This window comes from Medicago truncatula, chromosome 8 (genome assembly GCF_003473485.1).
Source record: "Medicago truncatula cultivar Jemalong A17 chromosome 8, MtrunA17r5.0-ANR, whole genome shotgun sequence".
NCBI lineage: Eukaryota > Viridiplantae > Streptophyta > Magnoliopsida > Fabales > Fabaceae > Medicago > Medicago truncatula.
In genome coordinates, this window is record NC_053049.1 from 23,177,535 (window position 1) to 23,199,632 (window position 22,098).

The 22,098-nt window shown below is 40.6% G+C and overlaps 2 protein-coding genes across 2 annotated transcripts; both read left to right on the forward strand.

Annotated features, from left to right (window-relative positions):
* Nucleotides 1-1,081: 1,081 nt before the first annotated feature.
* On the forward strand, nt 1,082-2,354 carry LOC112417357 (DNA translocase FtsK-like). The gene is made up of 3 exons (XM_024772951.1): nt 1,082-1,402; nt 1,714-2,019; nt 2,112-2,354. The coding sequence occupies exons 1-3, from the start codon at nt 1,082-1,084 to the stop codon at nt 2,352-2,354; spliced, it is 870 nt and encodes a 289-aa protein (XP_024628719.1).
* Nucleotides 2,355-2,384: 30 nt separating this feature from the next.
* LOC112417358 (uncharacterized) lies at nt 2,385-6,688 on the forward strand. The gene is made up of 5 exons (XM_039829056.1): nt 2,385-2,903; nt 3,009-4,297; nt 4,594-5,463; nt 5,572-5,863; nt 6,131-6,688. The coding sequence occupies exons 1-5, from the start codon at nt 2,385-2,387 to the stop codon at nt 6,686-6,688; spliced, it is 3,528 nt and encodes a 1,175-aa protein (XP_039684990.1).
* The last annotated feature ends 15,410 nt before the right edge of the window (nt 6,689-22,098 follow it).

The following is a 22,098-nucleotide window of genomic DNA, read 5'->3' on the forward strand; positions in this document are numbered from 1 at the left end:
ATTAGGACGAAAACAGAGCTTTGCACATGAATCGTACACATAGTGGGTCATTGATAGAGCTACAGCTTTCGGCATGCCTTACACCTTGCCCAGACTCCTATCCTCGACCGTTCCAGAAATACCTTTACCTCTACTCCCACAAACCAAGGAGGAATACCAAGGGCGTTTAGCCGAGGCGGAACGTGAAATACACAGGTGGAAAAAAGAGTATCAGAAAAAGGATCAAGAGTATGAAGCCGTGATGGGCCTACTAGAGCAAGAAGCCTATAATAGCCGGAAGAAGGATGTGATAATCGCCAAGCTGAATGAAAGCATCAAGGAGAAGGATGCCGCACTTGATCGGATGCCCAGGCGGAAGAAAAAGCGTATGGATCTCTTCGATGGCCCACATTCTGATTTTGAGGATTAGTCCGCTTCAGGAGCTTGAGGGTCGTTCAGTTTGCTTTACATGCTTTTACTAGTTTTTCCTTTATGTACTTTGGAGTCTATCCCTTGGCTCAGTCTGTTAAAAGGGAATTATCTGGTTTTACTTTGAAAGTCTATCCCTTGGCTTTGTTGTTAGAAAGGGAATTATCTTGTAAACAACTTTGTTTTTTATGAATTGTTTAGGTTGATATATTTACAAAATTGCTTTTATAGGTCCTTCGATAGAAAAATATATAAAAATTTCATATTTTGGCATATAGCATATCATGCATCATATCGCATTCATAAAAAGTGTCAAAACCAAGTCTCATACTCTCCTCATTTATGCCTCAGAAAAAGCAAGGTGGCCCGGCGTATTCAGTACAAATCTACCCGCGTTCACCGTACTCGAGCATGCATCAAGAAGAAGATGGTAACTGCTGAACAGGAGAACAATGATCTTAGGGAGGAGCTTAGTAACCTCAAGGGCGAGATGGAGAAGATGGCAATTATGATGGAGACTATGATGGCTGAGAGAGAGCAAGCAGCAATCTCAGAATCGACTCCTATTGTGGTCGTCACAGTTGCACCTGAGGGTCCCCCGCAGCCAATTTCTACTAACGCTGCAGCTGTCAGCCTTACCTAGCCTCTGATGACTGATTTCTCTTCTGGTAATATGGCAAATATGGGCAACTCAGGCTTCCGTCCTTTTGGCCCCCAGGGTCTCTTCTCTACTCCTCAGTATTCCATGCCTCCTGGCTACCCCTGGGGCATGCCATTTGCAACTAATGAGGGTTTTCGTCCAAGTGCTACTGAAATGCCATTCGCTCACGGTCAACAGACTTTGCCGCTTTTACCGATGGGTCAGCTAATTCCTCAGGCTACTATGACTCAAGCAGAACCTACCGTGCATGTTGAGCCACATCATGAAGAACAGATTTACCATTCCGACAGTGTGATGGGGATGACAGAGCAGTCAATTGGGAAGAGAGGTTTGGTGCTTTAGAAAAAGAGATGAGTAACATGCGTATTAAAGAAGCAGTCGTCCGGAACGTATACGATTTTTGCTTGGTACCAGATGTGGATATACCTCCAAAATTCAAGATGCCTGTGTTTGAAAAATACCAAGGGGACACGTGTCCACAAAATCATCTGACTATGTATGTTACGAAGATGATAGCCTTCAAAAACAACGTGCCTTTGCTCATTCATTGCTTCCAAGACAGTCTGACCGGTCCTGCACATACCTGGTTTATGGGATTGGAGGGCATCACTACATTTGAATAGTTGGCTGATTCTTTCATGCAGCAATACAAGTACAACACATATCTGGCGCCTAGTCGCAAAGAGTTGCAGTCCTTGACCCAAAAGGACAAAGAATCATTCAAAGAGTATGCCCAACGCTTCATCCATAAGGCTGCCCAGATTCGTCCGCCCTTGGATGAGAGAGAATTATCAGAAATGTTCTATGAGACCTTGAGCCCTTGCTATTCAGAGAAAATGATTGTTTGTGCATCACAGAAGTTCACCGACCTGGTGGAGACAGGGATACGTATTGAGGATTGGGCTCGTAAGGGAGCTGGTGCTTCGGGAAGTTCTTCAGGTAGTTCTGCAGTAAGTTCGTCTAACTGTACAAGAAGTTTGGGAGTGGTTACTCAAAGAAGAATACTCAAGAAGTCGGCATGGTGGCCCATGGCGGATCTCAGCCTGTGTACCCTAATCATCCTTATATTGCCAACATTACCCCACAAATGACCGCTCCCCAGAACCCAAACTATCAACCACCAAGACCTCAAGGGCCTTCACCATACTATCCACTGCTATATCAACCACCATACAACCTACAACAATTCCCTCAACAACCATATTACCCCCAACAACCATACCAACAAAGGCCACACTACCCACCACAGCAACAACCCCGTCCTCAGGCTCCCTACAATCAATAGAATCAAAGACAACAGTTTGATCCCATACCAATGACTTATGGAGCATTACTTCCTTCTTTGCTCGCACAAAACATGGTTCAAACAATACCGTCTCCTCGCATTCCAGACCCTCTCCGACGCTGGTACCGTCCTGACCTTCATTGTGTTTATCATCAAGGGGCACCAGGTCATGACGTGGAACGTTGTTTTTCCCTCAAGAAGGAAGTCCAAAAACTGATCAATAGCAAAGAGTTAACTTTCACCGACCCTGATTCTGTAGCCCGGAACAGTCCTCTACTTGCCCGTGGGCCTGCTGTTAACATGATCCAAGACTGTCAGGAGGAGGTTTGCATTCTCTACGCATGTGATATCAAGACTCCTTTGGTACCAATACATGTGAAAATGTGTGAAGCGGCTTTCTTCAGCCACGATCACGAGGCTTGTGATATATGTTCTGTGGACCCCCGTGGTTGCAAGCAAGTCCAGAATTATGTGCAAGGTCTCCTAGATAGAAAAGAACTTGTGGTTACAAAGGAAATCAAGAGCAAATATGTCTGTGTTGTCACTCCGGTATTCAGAGCTAGGAGGCCACTCATGATAAACCCTAACAGTGCAAGACCTGTTGGTACCCCTTTGGTAATCTGTGTGCCTAGGCCCGCGCCTCCTACTTCTTAGAAAGCCGTACCCTACAAGTATGAAGGCACGATTCTAGAACCCAAAAGTGAAACGAATTCATCCTCTGTTGTGGACAATATTGCCGAAAGTAGTCAGATTTTGAGAAGCGGCCGTGTCCTTCCTGCTGTGGTTCAAAAAAGCACTGGTATTCCGGTCAAAGAACCAGTAAAAGAACGGAACACAGGTAAAGATAAATCTTGGGAGCAGCCCAAAGAGTTTGGTTATGAGGATGCTGATGAAGTCTTAAAGCTGATCAAGAGGAGTGAATACAGGGTTGTGGACCAGTTGTTACAAACCCCTGCAAAGATTTCCATAATGTCCCTATTATCAAGCTCTGGCGCTCATCGGGAGGCCCTGAAGAAAGTACTAGACCAGGCTTTTGTGGATTATGATGTGAATTTGGGGCAGTTCGAAAGTATTATGGGGAATGTGACCGCTTGTAATAGTCTGAGTTTCAGTGATGAAGACCTCCCGGCGGAGGGGAAGAAGCACAATCAGGCATTACTCATCTCTGTACTTTGCAAAACAGACTCCTTATCTAATGTTCTGATAGACACCGGTTCCGCTCTTAATGTGATGCCCAAATCAACCCTCGACCAATTGACATATTATGAGGCTCTCTTGAGGCCCAGTAAGGTGACGGTGAGAGCATTTGATGGGACCAGAAGATCAGTATATGGGGAGATAGATTTGCCAATTTCAGTCGGCCCGCATGAGTTTCGGGTCACTTTTCAAGTCATGGAGATTCAGGCTTGTTTCAGTTGTTTACTTGGCAGACCATGGTTTCATGACACTGGGGCAGTAACATCCACTCTCCACCAGAAGCTGAAGTTTGTAAGTCATGGAAAGCTAATTACTGTGAGTGGTGAGTCAGCCTTCTTGATCAGCAATCTATCGGCGTTCTCCGTTATTGGTGGTAATAGTTCAGATGGGTCGACATTCCAAGGATTCTCTGCCGAAGAAAGTGTAGGTAAGATTGAGACTTGTATGGCTTCGTTGAAAGATGCCCAGAGGGTAATTCAGGAGGGCAAAACTGAAGGCTGGGGTCAGCTAGTGGAGTTACCAGAGAACAAGCGCAAGCAGGGAATTGGTTTTCCTAACAGCAAGCCGGGGATGTTCGACCCTACCAGAGGCTCTTTCCACAGTGCTGAATTCATCCATGATTCGCCAGAGACGAATTCAATCACAGAAGATACACCTGAAGGAGTGGCACCTGTCTTTGTGACACCTGGAGGAGCCTGCTGCAACTGGATTGCTGTAGACATTCCTTCTGTGATACCCCGTTCTAAGTAATATGTTTGTCTTGTCTTTTTTTTTTTTTTGGCTTTTAAGAAAACTCCTTTCGTCCTGCCCAAGACGAAAGCGAAATCATGTAGGGCTTTGTCTTTGCTTCAAGTACTTTTATTATGAATGAAAATTGCCGTTTTTGTCTCGGCCTTTATTACCTTATTTTTATTTTTGGTGCTTTTTTCTGGAAAAAATGGTAATATAAAAATCCCAAAAAAAAATCGTTCTCTTTTTCTTTTAAATTTCAAAATCAAAAGTCTGCATTTACTCATTAAAATCAATCATGGATCATGTGCAGACTGAACATAAATGAGCCCGTTGAACACGGTAACCCCATGCTTCCTCCCAACTTTGAGGTCCCAGTTTACGAGGCTGTGGTAGAGGAGGATGATGAGATTCCTGATGAGATTAAATGGATATTGGAACAAGAAAGAAAGACAATTCAACCTCATCAGGAAGAGATAGAAATCCTCAATCTGGGTACTGAGGAAGACAAGAAAGAAATCAAGATCGGGGCATTGTTGGAGGAATCTGTTAAGGAAAGAGTAATTGAGCTTTTCAGAGAATATTCCGATATATTTGCATGGTCATACAAAGACATGCCGGGTCTAGACCCGGATGTTGTGGAACACAGACTGCCTTTGAAGCCTGAGTGTCCTCCGGTAAAGCAGAAATTGAGAAGATCTCATCCCGATATGGCCCTCAAGATTAAAGAAGAAGTGCAGAAGCAAATCGATGCAGGTTTCCTGGTCACATCAGAGTATCCTCAATGGTTGGCCAACATAGTGCCCGTTCCGAAGAAAGACGGCAAAGTCAGAATGTGTGTTGATTATCGGGACCTGAACAAGGCTAGTCCGAAGGATAATTTTCCTTTACCTCACATCGATGTATTGGTTGATAACACTGCTAAATGCAAGGTTTTCTCCTTCATGGACGGTTTCTCCGGTTACAATCAGATCAGGATGGCTCCCGAAGACAGAGAAAAGACATCATTCATCACAGCCTGGGGTGCTTTCTGCTATGTGGTGATGCCATTTGGATTGATAAATGCGGGTGCCACTTACCAAAGGGGCATGACCAAGATATTTCATGACATGATTCACAAAGAAATCGAGGTCTACAAAGATGATATGATCGTCAAGTCCGGTACGGAAGAAGAACATGTTGAGTATTTGTTAAAGATGTTTCAGCGCTTGAGAAAGTACAAGCTCCGTTTGAATCCTAACAAATGTACATTCGGTGTTAGATCCGGTAAACTCCTGGGTTTTATCGTCAGTCACAAGGGTATTGAAGTTGATCCCGACAAGGTCGGAACCATCAGAGAAATGCCTGTTCCAAAGACAGAGAAGCAAGTCAGAGGTTTTCTTGGTAGATTGAACTACATCTCCAGATTTATATCTCATATGACTGCCACATGTGGACCAATTTTCAAGTTACTTCGCAAAGATCAAGGGGTTGAGTGGAATGATGATTGCCAGAAGGCTTTTGACCAAATCAAAGAATATCTGTTAGAACCTCCAGTTCTTGTTCCTCCAGTTGATGGAAGACCTTTGATCATGTATTTAACAGTATTGGAAGATTCCATGGGCTGTGTGTTGGGTCAACAAGATGAAACCGGAAAGAAAGAGCATGCTATCTACTATTTGAGTAAGAAGTTCACCGATTGTGAGTCCCGATATTCGGTACTTGAGAAAACTTGTTGTGCTTTAGCCTGGGCTGCCAAGCGTCTCCGTCATTATATGATTAATCATACAACTTGGTTGATATCCAAGATGGATCCAATCAAGTACATATTTGAGAAGCCAGCTTTAACTAGAAGGATTGCTCGCTGGCAGATGTTATTGTCCGAGTATGATATCGTGCATCGCACTCAGAAAGCAATCAAAGGTAGCATCTTGGCAGACCATTTGGCTCATCAACCAATTGAAGACTATCAACCAATCAAGTTTGACTTCCCAGATGAAGAAGTCATGTATCTAAAAGCGAAAGACTGTGATGAACCGGTGTTCGGTGAAGGTCCCGATCCTGAATCTGATTGGGGTTTGATATTTGATGGGGCCGTTAATGTCTATGGTAGCGGAATTGGTGCAGTTCTCACTACCCCTAAGGGTACTCACATCCCTTTTACTGCAAGGATACGATTTGATTGCACAAACAACATCGCAGAATATGAAGCTTGCATCATGGGTATTGAAGAAGCCATCGATTTGAGGATCAAGAAAATCGTCATCTATGGTGATTCGGCTCTCGTGATTAACCAGATCAAAGGAGAATGGGAAACTCGTCATCCTGGGTTGATTCCCTACAGAGATTATGCAAGACGATTGCTGACTTCAACAAAGCAGAGCGACACCACGTGTCCCGTGAGGAGAATCAAATGGCGGATGCTTTAGCTACTCTATCCTCAATGATCAAAGTGAATGGTCACAATACTGTGCCAATAATCAATGTTCAATTCCTTGACCGACCTGCTTATGTGTTTGCGGCTGAAGCAGTTGATGATGACAAGCCATGGTATCATGATATCCAGGTATTCCTTCAAACTCAAAAATACCCGCCTGGGGCATCCAACAAAGACAAGAAGACTTTGAGAAAGTTATCAAGCCGATTCTTTCTTAACGAAGATGTATTGTATAAAAGGAACTTTGATGGAGTCCTACTCAGATGTGTGAATAAGCATGAAGCAGGAAAGTTGATGCATGAGATACATGAAGGCTCTTTCGGAACTCACTCATGTGGGAACGCCATGTCAAAGAAGATATTGAGGGCTGGGTACTACTGGATAACAATGCACGCCGATTGCTACAATCATGCCAAGAGATGCCACAAGTGTCAAATCTATGCTGACAAGATTCATATGCCACCATCTATGCTCAATGTTATCTCTTCCCTGTGGCCTTTCTCTATGTGGGGCGTTGACATGATCGGTCGGATTGAACCAAAAGCTTCCAATGGGCATCGCTTCATACTAGTGGCTATCGATTATTTCACCAAGTGGGTTGAAGCAGCATCTTATGCCAATGCGACCAAGCAGGTAGTGGTCAGATTTATCAAGAACAACATCATCAGCCGCTACGGTGTTCCTAACAGAATCATCACAGACAATGGCACAAACTTGAATAACAACATGATGAAAGAGTTGTGCGATGATTTCAAGATTCAACATCATAATTCTTCCCCTTACAGGCCACAAATGAATGGGGCAGTTGAAGCTGCAAACAAGAACATCAAGAAGATCATACAGAAGATGGTAGTTACTTACAAGGACTGGCGTGAAATGTTACCTTACGCTTTGTATGGATATCGTACCTCAGTGCGAACCTCGACCGGGGCAACCCCTTTTTCTTTGGTATATGGTATGGAGGCTGTACTACCAATAGAGGTTGAGATTCCTTCCTTAAGAGTCTTGATGGAAGCTGAATTGTCTGAAGCTGAATGGTGCCAAAACAGGTATGACCAGTTGAATTTGATTGAGGAGAAACGCATGGCCGCTTTGTGTCATGGACAGCTATATCAGTCAAAGATGAAACAAGCATTCGATAAAAGAGTCCATCCCCGTGAATTCAAGGAAGGGGATCTTGTGGTTAAAGGTATCAAATCCTTTCAACCAGATCCTAGGGGCAAATGGACACCCAACTATGAAGGTCCCTATGTGGTGAAGAGAGCTTTCTCTGGTGGTGCTTTAATTCTTACAAATATGGATGGAGAAGAGTTACCTCGTCCTGTGAATTCAGATGCAGTCAAGAAATACTTTGTCTAGATATATATATAAAAGAACAACTCGGTAGGTCGAAAACCCGAAAGGGCGGCCTAAACCAAAAATGAGCGTCTCGGTGGGCTGAAAACCCGAAAGGGCGGTCCAGGCAAAAATTAGAGACATAAAAAAAAATGATTATCCTGATAGATCAAAAACCCGCAAGGGCGATCTATGCAAAAATTAAGGATCAAGACAAGTAACTGCATCAGACGAAGCATCACTCGCCCGGGACACCTTGACTGTCAGAAGTTTCTCCAATATTGAAGCATCCAAACTGTGGAATTCAAAGTTGTTAGGAAGCATAGCGTTTATTGTGTTCAATGTACCTGTCCTATATAATTACCATATTCCAACTCTTTGTAATCTGTGGTGCCATGCCTTTGGCCGATTACCATTTCTATTAAATCAATTTGAGCGTGTGCCTGTTTGTTGGAATTCTTGTTTATTTTATGTGCAAAAAAAAAAAAAGAAACTTTCTTCCATTTTTAGTATTAGTACTTGAAGCAAAAACTTTGAAAATATTTCTAAAAAAATTGTTATGTTTTCTTTGAAAGAAAAAACACAAGAAATGACAAACATATTATTCTTAAAAACGTGTATTATTGAAGTATGTGTTAAACAGTCGGTCCGAAACAAGTAGATTCAACAAAGAAGAAATAGTCATTGCAAAAAAAAAAAAAAGAGAACAAAAAGAAAAAAGCTCGGTAGGTCGAAAACCCGAAAGGGCGGCCTAAACCAAAAAGGAGCGCCCCGGTGGATCGAAAACCCGAAAGGGCGGTCCAGGCAAAAATTAGGGGCATACAAAAAAGAATACTTCCCCGGTGGATCGAAAATCCGAAAGGACGATCCAGGCAAAAGTTAGGGATTTAAAAAAAAAAAAGAATATATATATTCAAAAGGCAATGACTATTCAAGATTTGAAATACGGTGTTGCATGGGTGGAATGGCGAATTCTACCCCAGCTTTTGACCATTGGGTCTTACCCCAGCAGTAATTTGATTCATCCCCAGTGACTTTATTCCCAATGAAGGTTTCGAGTGTTCGTACAGTGATGCCGGGCCATTCTCCTTGTAGACCTGCCCAGTCTTGTCTCAACAAATCTCTCCATTACACTGTCATACGTGCCTCATACATGTTCATTCATTCATGCATACATAGCACGCATACAAATATCATACGTACATAGTTGCATTTTTACCCAATGGCTTATTTCAATATCCTCATGTATCATCCCCAGTGGGTCTAACTCCAAATATTATCAAATCAAACATGTTTCAAAGTGGCAGGTCTCATCAGTAATCAGTATATACATACGAACAATCCCCTTTATGTTCAGACAAGTTCTTTGTTCCCCTCGGTTTTACCGTTATCAAGTTACTCCCCACCGATACCAAGCCTTACAATGTCTTTACTTTCGCCACTCGTCGGCTAATCATGTCTTTACTTTCGCCACACGTCGGCTAATCATGTCTTTACTTTTGCCACACGTCGGCTAATCATGTCTTTATTTACATTTGCCACACGTCGGCTAATCATGTCTTTACTTTGGCCACACGTCGGCTAATCATCATGTCTTTACTTTCGCCACTCGTCGGCTAATCATGTCTTTACTTTCGCCACACGTCGGCTAATCATGTCTTTACTTTCGTCACTCGACGGCTAATCATGTCTTTACTTTCGCCACACGTCGGCTAATCATCATGTCTTTATTTTTGCCACACGTCGGCTAATCATGTCTTTACTTTCGCCACTCGTCGGCAAACCATGTCTTTACTTTTGCCACTCGTCGGCTAATCACGTCTTTACTTTTACCACTCATCAGCAATCATAAATATTACTTATCATTTCTTTCCCCAGTGATACCTATCCAATTGTTCCCCAGTCAGTCTTTATGCATCATCTTTACATTCATGCTTGCATCATGATCGGTCATATCATCACATTCATCAGCATCGCATCTCTGGCATTTCAAACGGTCCAAAATTGGCGTTTTTTTTAATATTTAAGTCTCTTCGACCCTTTGGTTTAAAAGTTTTCCCTTTTAAAACCTTCGTAACGAAGAAACTTAAATAGGGGCATCTGTCAGACCCCAAATTTGGACCGTTTAAAATCTTTTTTGTCCGTATCTTAAAATAGTCCACATTCTCTTTTATTCGTTTTTTACCATTTAAAACTCCTTTTCATTTTCTTTCTCGTCTTTAATCATTTAAAAACTTTTATCTTGCATTTAAGTCCCCGCTTGCACTTTTCAACAGTTAACCTCCTCTGCATTTTTATAACTTTTTAAAACGCATTTTATGGCCTTTTAGTCATAACAGTCAAGTCATTATTCAATTTCCTTTTTACATTTTTATTAATTCATTTATTTTATCTTTATTATTTTTAATTCTCATTATTCAATTTCCTTTTTTACAATTTTGACTTTATTCCTATTTACCTTTTTTTTTTATTTTTTTTTGTTATTTGATCGATTCCCATTTTGTGGGGATTTTCGGACCTTTTTTTCCCTTCTTTTCGGCCAACACGTTTTGGTTTAACCCTAATTTTAGTAGTATTTAAAACCGATTGCACTGTTCACGAGAGAGGGAGATCAGAGAGAGTCAGAGGCAGCCGCAGTTTTTTGCAGTAATCATACACCAACACAAAAAACCCTTTCTTTCTTCCACTTTGCCGAATCAAAAAGCTCAAAAAATCACAAAAGACTTATGAACACCTCATTCATCGTTTCCCTGTAACACCAGAGTCATCACAAACCTCATACAACACCTATTTTCCTTTCCATTTGGTTTCAAATCGTCAGGAACTGAATCGTAACAAATCCGGCACTAACAAAACCGAAATCGCTACAACTAAACTCAGACTCACCATCATCAACAATAGAAGCCGAGACGGATCTCAACAAGGGGTAGATCGATTCATTTCGCGACAGATCGAAGGAGATTTCCGGATTCGTGAAGGACTCGAAGTTTTCCGAAGACTATTGTCTCCAGATCCAACAGAGGTAACGATTTCGTTACTCTTTCTACGTTTCTCGCGTTTACTAGCTGCGTGTGATGTGATATGATTTTTGAAAATATTTGAAAAAGTTTGAATCCGAATCTTAACGTGTAGATCTAGGGGGTTTCACTTTGATTTTGAAAAAAAATAAGTTCGAATTCGTGTTTAAAACAAAAAAGGATATCTAAATATGTAAAAAAAAATGAAAACGGAGAGGTTTCACATCTCCGATGCGGCGGCGCCGCCCTGTTGGGCCGGCAAACCACCACGTCGGAGCGACGAAGCTCGCCGGAGAAGATGAAGATCATCTTCTGTTTTTTCCAGAATTTTGAGAGAAAGGAGAGAGAGGTTTTAGTGAGAAGAGGAAAGTTAGAGAGAGAAACGAAAGTGAAAAATGAAAAAAAACCAGTCCACAACCTATTTATACCGCTAGGCTGAACCGGTTCAACCCTTGAACCGAACCAGACCAAAACTGGTTCACCCCTTAGCCCAATGGATCCTCTCTTGGCCCTTTTCTTTTGTTGCTGGAATTCTTAGCTGTTTGCTGTTTGCACCTACTATTTCCATTACTGCACCCTTACCTTCTATTGTTTTAAAGTCTATTGCATTATTTCTAACCTCTTTTATCGTTTTCATATTTTTGTTTAGCATCTTACTTATGTCTAAAATCATGCATGTTTAATCTTATGTCATTTTTTTTCCTTGCTATTTATTTGGACTTAGTGTGTATAAATAGGGAATTAATGTAAATTTATTTCTTGCATTTTATTTTGGCATGAAGGCCTTAGAGTTGTATTTAGGAATTGATGTAATAATGTACGTAACACAAGCACCGACACTACCACAATTTATTTACCGCTTTCTGCTCGTTATATTTCTTACGTCGTTACGCTAGTCTATCGCTAGTTTAGGGAAAAAATCTTTTTATCTAAAAAACCTAAATATGTCAAATTCAAAAAATCATTTTTTTAACAATATTTTCTCTTTATTTTCTTAATCAAATTCTCAATCAATCTTAATTCAACTTCAATCATTTTTAAATTTTAAAATCAATCAACCTCACTTGTTTCCTTTATCTCATGCCTTGAGGCCTCTTTCTCTTCTTAAAACCAATTTCAAAAAAATCTTAAAAGCAACCTAACCCACCAAAAAGAAACTTTTTAGGTGAACTACATTGGTTTTGATCCCTTTTCTTAAAGGGTATGTAGGCATAGGATTTTTATCCTTCCAAATCAAATAAAAATAACCAAAAACATACTTCTTCTCTCTCCATTCTTTCACTTAGATTTTTAGGTAATAATTTTTCAAGTAAGCAAATGAATTTAGCACAAGATAATCTAGGTAAGCGGTTCCTTTGGAGTACCGAAGTCGTTTAAGGTGCTTAACACCTTCCCTATTCGAAACCAACCCCCGAATCCAAAGTCTCGATAAGGGTTTTTACTCATTTTTTCCCTTCCCACGAATAAAAATTGAGTGTTCAAAGATTGACGATTCAAATCAATTAATGGTTTGATATCCGAAAATCAGGGAGCACACTCCCCAACTTAGAGAAGTTCGTCCTCGTAATATTACCTCAAGCAAACAACTCTGGATAAGACTCCCGCATCGTACTCTCCAGCTCCCAAGTCAAACTTTCACCAGTTACTCCTCCCCAAACAACCTTCACTAGAGGTATATCCTTGCCTCTCAACTTCTTCACCTCACGGTCTTCGATTCTCAACGGTAATGTCTCAACCGTAAGGTTGTCTCTAACCTGCACATCATCTCTTGGAATAACATGCGAAGGATCCGCTACGTACTTTCGAAGTTGCGACACATGGAACACATCATGCAAATTCGAAAGATGTGGTGGCAAACCCACTTTGTATGCCACTGTTCCAACCCTCTCAGATATCTGGTATGGACCAATAAACTTCGGAGTCAACTTCTTAGACTTCAACGCACGACCTACAACCGTCAACGGAGTGACTCTCAGAAACACATGATCTCCCTCTTGAAACTCAAGGGCCTTTCTACGCTTGCCATGGTAACTCTTCTGTCGACTCTGCGACGCTTTCATATTTTCTCTTATCATCTTGACCTTCTATGTAGTCTAATGAACTAAATCTGGTCCCAACACCACACTTTCACCCGACTCAAACCAACACAATGGAGTCCTGCACCTCCGACCATACAAAGCTTCGAACGGTTCCATACCAATACTAGAATGGTAACTGTTGTTGTACGTGAACTCTATCAACGGTAGATGACTATACCAAGCTCCACCTTGCTCAAGTACACACACTCTCAGCAAATCCTCTAACGACTGAATCGTTCTCTCCGACTGACCATCTGTTTGCGGATGATAAGCCGAACTCAACCTCAATTTTGAACCCAATGCATCTTGCGAACTCTTCCAAAACCTTGAAGTGAACCTCGGATCTCTATCCGACACAATACTCGATGGAACACCATGCAACTTCCCAATATTATGAATGTAAATTTCTGCCAACTGTGCTACCGGAAAACTAATATTGATCGAAATAAAATGTACCGACTTCGTCAACCTGTCGACAACAACCCAAATGGCATCATGCCCTCTTGGAGTATTCGGCAAACTCGTCTCAAAATCCATGGAAATGCTGTCCCACTTCCACTCTGGCACATCGAACGGTGTCAACAACCCTGCATGCTTCTGATGCTCAACCTTAGACTTCTGACAAGTTAAACATGCATAAAAAAACTGAGCAACATCACGTTTCAAACCGGACCACCAAAACAATTTCTTCAAGTCATGATACATCTTTGTAGCTCCTGGATGAATACTTAAGCTACTTCTGTGACTTTCTTCTAAAATCAACTTTTTCAACTCATCATTATCAGGAATGCAAATTCTTCCTCTGAACCTCAACACACCCTGATCATCATCCTTGAAATCACCATCTTCAGTTTGAATACTAGCAATCATTAAATCCACAAACTTGACATCAATTTTCTGCGCTTCTCTGATACTATTCAAGAAATCACTATTAATCTTCAACATACCCAATTGTACACTCTGAGGTGACAACTCACAAACTAGACTCAAGTCTCTGAACTGCTCAAGCAACTCAAACTCCTTTACCATCATAGCAGACATGTGCAACGTCTTCCTGCTCAAAGCATCTGCAACCACATTAGCTTTACCGGGGTGATAATTCAAACCAAAATCATAGTCCTTCAACAATTCAAGCCATCTTCTCTGCCTCATGTAACACCCCGTTATCCCAAAGCAATTAAATAATAAATAAAACTCATCAGAGTAAGTCCAAACGGGCATGTCACACTACTTTTCAAAATTTCTTAAATAGAATATAAAACTACTTAATAAAACAACAAACTTAATAGTTTCACCAAAACCTTGCAACGGAATATTTCAACATTTAAATTCTCTAATAGATAAGTCTTGGCATAAAAGCCTCATCAAAATAAATTCATAATCAATTACAAGGGCTACATCAGCATGTTCCAAAATTGATACATAGGAATGGAAATAAGCAATTAAATCCCATCCCGTACGTATCAGAGCCATAGACACTTGAGCCACCACCTACTACTCAGGATCACCTGCAAGTTACCCATAGGAAGGGCAACATTTTCAAGCAGAAGGGGTGAGATTCACAACAATAAATATAGATACAAAATTCATCAATTGAATCTAACACCCTAACATAATAATAGTTATTCATTATGAACATATACTTCATAAACAGCAACATCAACAACAAAGGTAATCACCACCAATAACACGACTCATGCAACTACTCGACAGCACCACTAAGACTCCTCGACAAATGCACATGCATGTGGTACCAATTTACAGGGCAGAAGCCCTCACCGGATATTGAATGGTTAAAGCATTCATCAGGGCATAAGCCCTCACCGCTTTGAACAACAAGGTGTTCCAGGACATGAGTCCTCCCGCTTTGAACGACAAGGCGTTCCAGGGCAAGAGCCCTCCCGCTTTATATGCTTATGCAACTGACTCCACTTGTGTATATCTACATACAACTCGGCAATGCATATATGTATATATGACTTACAACTCCACAATTCAACAACAGGTATGATTTATTAATGTAAACATACACCATAGTCATCAATAGATCATCATTAATCAATCCAACAATCCAGAAAAATGCACAGTTAATCATAATCATGTTCATACATCAAGTTCCATTCAAAATCATTTCAAACAGAATCAACAACTCAAAATCTGGGAAACTCGCCTCGCGAGTACATCTACTCGCTATGGCGAACACAGGAAAAAGGGTCACTCGCCGTGGCGAGTTCAAGGCGAACTCAAGGCGAACAGAAAAAGGGTGCTCTCTGGAGTGTTAACATTTTTCTCACAAAATCTTCATTTTTAAGCTCCCTATTCATCTTTTTAATCTCAAATTTGTCCCAGTCTTCTCTAAAATCATATAGGCACCCAAAACTAACCAAATTACAGCTTATAACAACATTTCAAAAATCAGGATCTCTCAGGCACTTACTCGCCATGGCGAGTGGTTTTGCTCGCGAGGCGAGCCATGAAGTTGTTCACTCGCGAGGCGAGACCAGCTATTCGCCGGGGCGAGCGATGAATGTCACCACGGGCAGAATGCAGGTTTTTCCCCAAAAATCCAATTTTCTCACTTTCACTCCCCAAATCAGTTTACAGATATGCAACTAAAGGCTGTATGCACTCAGACCCTATTTCTAACATCAGAACATCAATCTCTACACCCAAAACTCAATAATTCATCATAAACCTAAAATCCCAATTTCTACCATAAACCTGTTCAAATCAAAATCAGAATTCAATAACTATACTATTGAAGCAAACCTCACCCTTACCTTAATTCAGAAGGAAAAATGCTCAACAATTCGGGTTCACTTGGCTCTACTTGCTCTACTCTCCCTTTTCTCCCAAAAGCTCTGTTGTACGTAAAAACATTTTCTGACTTCTCTTTTCCCAACTCCCAACACTTAACTCCCCTTTAATTTCAATTAACTCCTTCTTAATCCTATTAATTCTAATTAACTCCCCAACCTCCAAAATAATAATAATTCTCACATTATTCTAATTAATATTAAAATAGACTATATAATAAAATATAACACACCACATAATCAACAATTATTATTTAAAATCATATAAAAGACTCTAAATAAATCAATAATAAATAATTTAACGACTAGGGCGTTACAACTCATATTCAATTCCTTTTGATCAAATAAATATTTCAAACTTTTATGATCACTAAATACTTCAAATCTGGAACCGTACAAATAATGCCTCCAAATTTTCAAAACAAAAACCCCCGCAGCCAACTCCAAATCATGCGTAGGATAATTCATTTCATGAATCCTCAACTGCCTAGAAGTATAAGCTACCACTTTGCCATCTTGCATCAATACACCACCTAAGCCCAACTTAGACGCATCACAATAAACAACAAAAGGTTCATCTGGCTTTGGTAAAATTAAAATTGGAGCAGTCATCAACCTTGGCTTCAATTCATTGAAACTATTCTCACACTGAGCATCCCACACAAAAGATTTACCCTTACAGGTCAACTGAGTCAATGGAAGTGCTAACTTCGAAAATCCTTCTATGAACCTGCGGTAATAACCAGCCAAACCCAGGAAACTTCTAATCTGTGTAACTGACTTCGGAGTCTCCCATTGCGATACTGCATCAACTTTTGATGGATCAACTGCAATACCACTACCAGAAATAATATGGCCAAGAAAACTTACTTCACTTAACCAAAATTCACATTTGGACAACTTGGCATACAACTTCTTTTATTTCAACACTTGCAACTCAATCTTCAGATGCTCTGCATGTTCTTCTTCATTCTTAGAATAAATTAGGATATCATCAATAAACACAACCACAAATTTATCCAGATAAGCATGGAAAATTCTGTTCATATACTTCATAAACACACCAGGCGCATTAGTAACACCGAAGGGCATTACCTTATACTCATAATGTCCATATCGTGTCCTAAAGGCCGTCTTCTGCATATCTTCATCCTTCACCTTAATCTGATGGTAACCTGACCTCAAATTAATTTACATGAACACACGACCACCCACTAACTGATCCATTAAATCATCAATTCTCGGAAGTCGATATCTATTCTTTATCGTTACTTTATTCAGCTGACGGTAATCTATACACAACCTCATGCTACCATCCTTCTTCTTAACCAACAATACCGGCGCTCCCCAAGGTGAAACACTCGGTCTTTAAAATTTCTTATTGATGAGATAAAACCGCAAGTGCATGGTCCTATCGAAGTAGTAAAATAAGAGTATCTTTCCGACAGGGAGTTATGAATTCAATTATCTTTTAACAATGATTAGAATTAAAGTATAGAAAGTAGAAAGTCGTATTTTTGTATATTTAAAAGAAAATAATAATAAAAGATAAAAGCCTTGGGATTATTGGTTCATCTAAATGACAAGTCCTTCACAAACCAAACTAAAAGCTTATAACTTTATGTTAGACCTAATTTCTCAAGACAGTTTCTCTTTTGTTCCTCTAGCAACCAAGCCTATTTCGCTGACTTGATCATTATTAGTTCCCTTGAAGATCGAAACTATATGTCTCAAAGATTTCAAAGACTATTTCGCTGCCTTTGAAACCCTTGTCTAAATTCACTTGTTCGAATACCAAAGCTCCACTTTCGTTTTATGAATTGATATTTGAGATGATGGATAAACAATTATCAAACCCTTCACTTTCGTTTCCACAGTTTGATAATGGTTGATCCATGTTAAAGCGGTGAATTTAGATAAGAAATTAGGGTTACATAAGATTAAGGCTTAGAGCTTGGTTTGATTAGGATTATGTCATTTAGACTTATCCAACAATCCCAAGACAAGAGAAGTCTACTCACTAATGTTCATCGTAGACAAGGAGAAGAAGAGAGAAAACATAAAAGTAAATAACAAGAAAGTAAATGAACTTTTATTAGAAAGACAATTGTCACATATTGCATTCCAAGAAAAGATGAATATTTGTGATGGATGGCTACACTATTTATAGCATACATTCGACTTAAAATCTAAGCAATTACATTTGGGCTAAAAATAGAGTAGCTTAAAATCTAAGCAAAAAGCAGCAAAAGGCACTCTGGAGGGTGGCACGGCCGTGCCAATGCTAGCACGGGCCGTGCCCAGCACAACGGAGTTCTGCATCTCCGACCATATAAAGCCTCGAAAGGTGCCATTCCAATACTTGAATGATAACTATTATTGTATGTGAACTCGATCAACGGAAGATGACTATCCCAAGTTCGTCCTTGCTCAAGAACACAAATTCTCTACAAATCCTCTAGCGACTGAATTGTCCTCTCCGACTGACCATCTTTCTGCGGATGATACGCCGAACTTAACCTCAACTTCGAACCCAAAGCCTCTTGCAAACTTTTCCAAAATCTAGAAGTAAATCTTGGATCTCTATCTGACACAATGCTCGAAGGAACACCATGCAACCTCACGATCTCCTTGATATAAATCTCTGTCAACCTCATCTTGGTAATCTCTTCATTGTCTGGAATACAAATCCTTCCTCGGAATCTCAACACACCTTGATCATCGATTTTAAAATCACTTTCTTCAGTCTGATTACTAGCAACCAACAAATCTACAAACTTGACATCAACTTTCTGTGCTTCCTTGATACTTTTCATAAATTCACTATCAATCTTCAGCATACCCAGTTTCATACTCTGAGGTGACCATTCGCAAACCAAACTCATATCTCTAAACTGTTCAAGCAATTCGAACTCTCTGACCATCAGGGCGGACATATGCAACGTCTTCCTACTCAAGGCATCTGCAACAACATTAGCTTTACCTGGATGATAATTCAAACCAAAGTCATAATCTTTCAACAATTCAAGCCATCTTCGTTGTCTCATATTCGATTCCTTCTGATCGAACAAATACTTCAAACTCTTGTGATCACTAAACACCTCAAATCTCGAACCATACAAGTAGTGTCTCCATATCTTCAATACAAAGACTACGGCCGCCAACTCGAGATCATGTGTAGGATAATTCTTCTCATGAATTCTCAACTGTCTTGAAGCATAAGCTACCACTTTACCTTCTTGCATAAGCACACCCCCTAAACCCAATTTGGACGCATCACAATATACCACAAAAGGTTCATCTGACTTCGGCAAAATTAACACTGGAGCAGTCGTCAAACGCTTCTTCAATTCACTAAAACTGTTCTCACAATGGACGTCCCACACAAAAGTTTTACCTTTACAAGTCAACTGCGTTAACGGAAGAGCTAACTTAGAAAACCCTTCAATAAACCTTCTATAGTAACCAGCTAAACCCAAGAAGCTTCTAATCTCTGTAACGGACTTAGGAGTCTCCCATTTCGATACCGCTTCAACTTTAGACGGATCCACAACAATACCATCACCAGAAATAACATGGCCTAGAAAACTCACTTCTTTCAACCAGAATTCACACTTAGACAATTTAGCATAAAGTTTCTTCTCTTTCAACACTTGCAAAACAATCTTCAGATGCTCAGCATGTTCTTCTTCAGTCTTGGAGTAAATCAAAATGTCGTCGATAAACACAACCACAAACCGATCCAAAAATGCATGGAAGATGCGATTCATATACTCCATAAACACTCCAGGTGCATTGGTAACACCAAAAGGCATAACTTTATATTCATAGTGACCATAACGCGTCCTGAAAGCCGTCTTCTGCATATCTTCATCCTTTACTTTAATCTGGTGATAACCTGATCTCAAATCAATCTTGCTATAAACACGTGCACCCACTAACTGATCCATCAAATCATCAATTCTCGGAAGTGGATACCTATTCTTGATAGTTACCTTGTTCAACTGCCGATAATCAATACATAACCGCATACTACCATCTTTCTTCTTTACTAACAAAACCGGCACTCCCCAAGGTGAAACACTTGGTCTAACAAACTTCTTCTCAAGCAAATCTTCCAACTGTTTCTTCAACTCAGATAACTCGGAAGCAGACATACGATAAGGTGCCATCGAGACCGGCTTCGTTCCAGGAACAAGATCAATAGAAAACTCAACTTCTCTCTCTGGAGGCACATCAGGAATCTCATCTGGAAAAACTTCAGGAAATTCACACGCAACCGGTAGCCTATCAATCACTGCTTGATTCTCAATAGATAAAGTAGCCATTAACGAAAACATCAAGATACCATCGCGTTCCAGTTGCTTCAGCTGCTTAGTAGATAAAAACTCTGCACCACTTTCCTCTTCGACGGAAGAGAAATGCACTGACTTGCTAAAACAATTAATAAGAACGTGGTTGTACTCTAACCAGTTCATACCCAGAATTACATCCATACCGCTCAAAGGTAGACAAACTAAATCCATTTCAAAATCACGACCAAACATAGACAAAGGACATTTCAAACATACGAGAGAAGTAGTCACCGAACCCTTAGCTGGAGTTTCGACAACCATCTCTCCATTCATATCAGACAAATCAAGACCCAAAGCAGAAACACAATCGAAAGCAATAAAACAATGCGTAGCACCAGTATCAATAATAGCAACTAAAGGAGTATTATTAATATGGCAAGTACCTCTGATCAAGCGATCCTCGTTCTCTGTCTGAGTACCAGTCAAAGCAAAGACTCTACCAGTAGTCGGCGCCCTCTTAGGCTGAGTACACTATGAACTAATGTGACCCTCTCCATTGCAGTTAAAACACACAATGTCCGTACGCTTGCATTCAGCTACAATATGACCTTTCTTGCCACACCGAACAGACTTCTTGATTTCTTCAAGGCAGACATTGCTTTTGTGGCCTTTCCCACCACAATTGAAACACACAATCTCTGCAGCATCCTTCTTCTTAAGCCGCCTATCATCGACCATCCTCTGTTTCCCTTTATCAGCGGGGGCACTGTACGGCTTAGGACGACTCTGCTGTCCCTTGCCCTTCCTCTCATTCACTACCTTGTAGTGAGCCTTCGTATCCTCTTCATAGATCCTGCAGCTATTAACCAAATCCGGAAAAACTCTCAGTTGTTGGTACCCAATCGCCCTCTTGATGTCGGGCCTCAAACCGTTCTCGAACTTGATGCATTTCGAGAACTCAGCATTCTCAGCAGTATAGTGCGGGTAGAACTTCGCCAGCTCCACGAACTTGGCAGCATACTCTGTCACAGACATATTTCCTTGCTTCAACTCAAGGAACTCGATCTCCTTCTTCCCGCGAACATCTTCCGGAAAGTATCTTCTCAGGAACTCTCTCCTGAAAACAGCCCAAGTCACAACAGCTCCCTCCTGCCCAAGGGTAGGCAGAAGAGCAACCCACCAGTCATCAGCTTCCTCGGCTAGCTGATGAGTACCAAACCGCACTTTCTGATCCTCAGTACACTGCATAACCCAGAAAATCCTCTCAATCTCCTTAAGCCATGTTTGGGCTCCATCAGGGTCATAACGTCCTTTGAAAGGTGGAGGGTTCTTCTTCATGAACGTCTCCAACATCCTAGCTTCAGCATTCGCACCAGCATTTGCGTTAGGTTGTTGTCCCACAGCTTGGGCAACAGCTTGTAGAGCAGCAGCTAACGCATCATCGTTTCTTCCAGCCATTCCTGATATTCTACAAAGTTAGCAACAACAACATAAGATAGTAATATAAATATTACTAAGACTCGACACGACTCTCTAATTGACCGGACGGACCGACCTGCTCTGATACCAATTGTTACACCCCGTTTTCCCAATATACAAATTTCTTAAACATTTATCAGAGTAAAAACCATAAACGGGATATCACATAGAAACGTAATCCAAAAACAGTTAAATAATAATTTAACTTTCACATAATATCTTAACATAGCAGCGGAATATTAGTTCGGAAATCATAAATCAGTTTGGCACGTAGGCCCCATCAAAACAATTCATATCGTAATCCATAACATGATAAAAATAACATATTAATCACGTAAGAGAATGAAGCATGTATAACATTAAACCCCATCCCGTTACATAT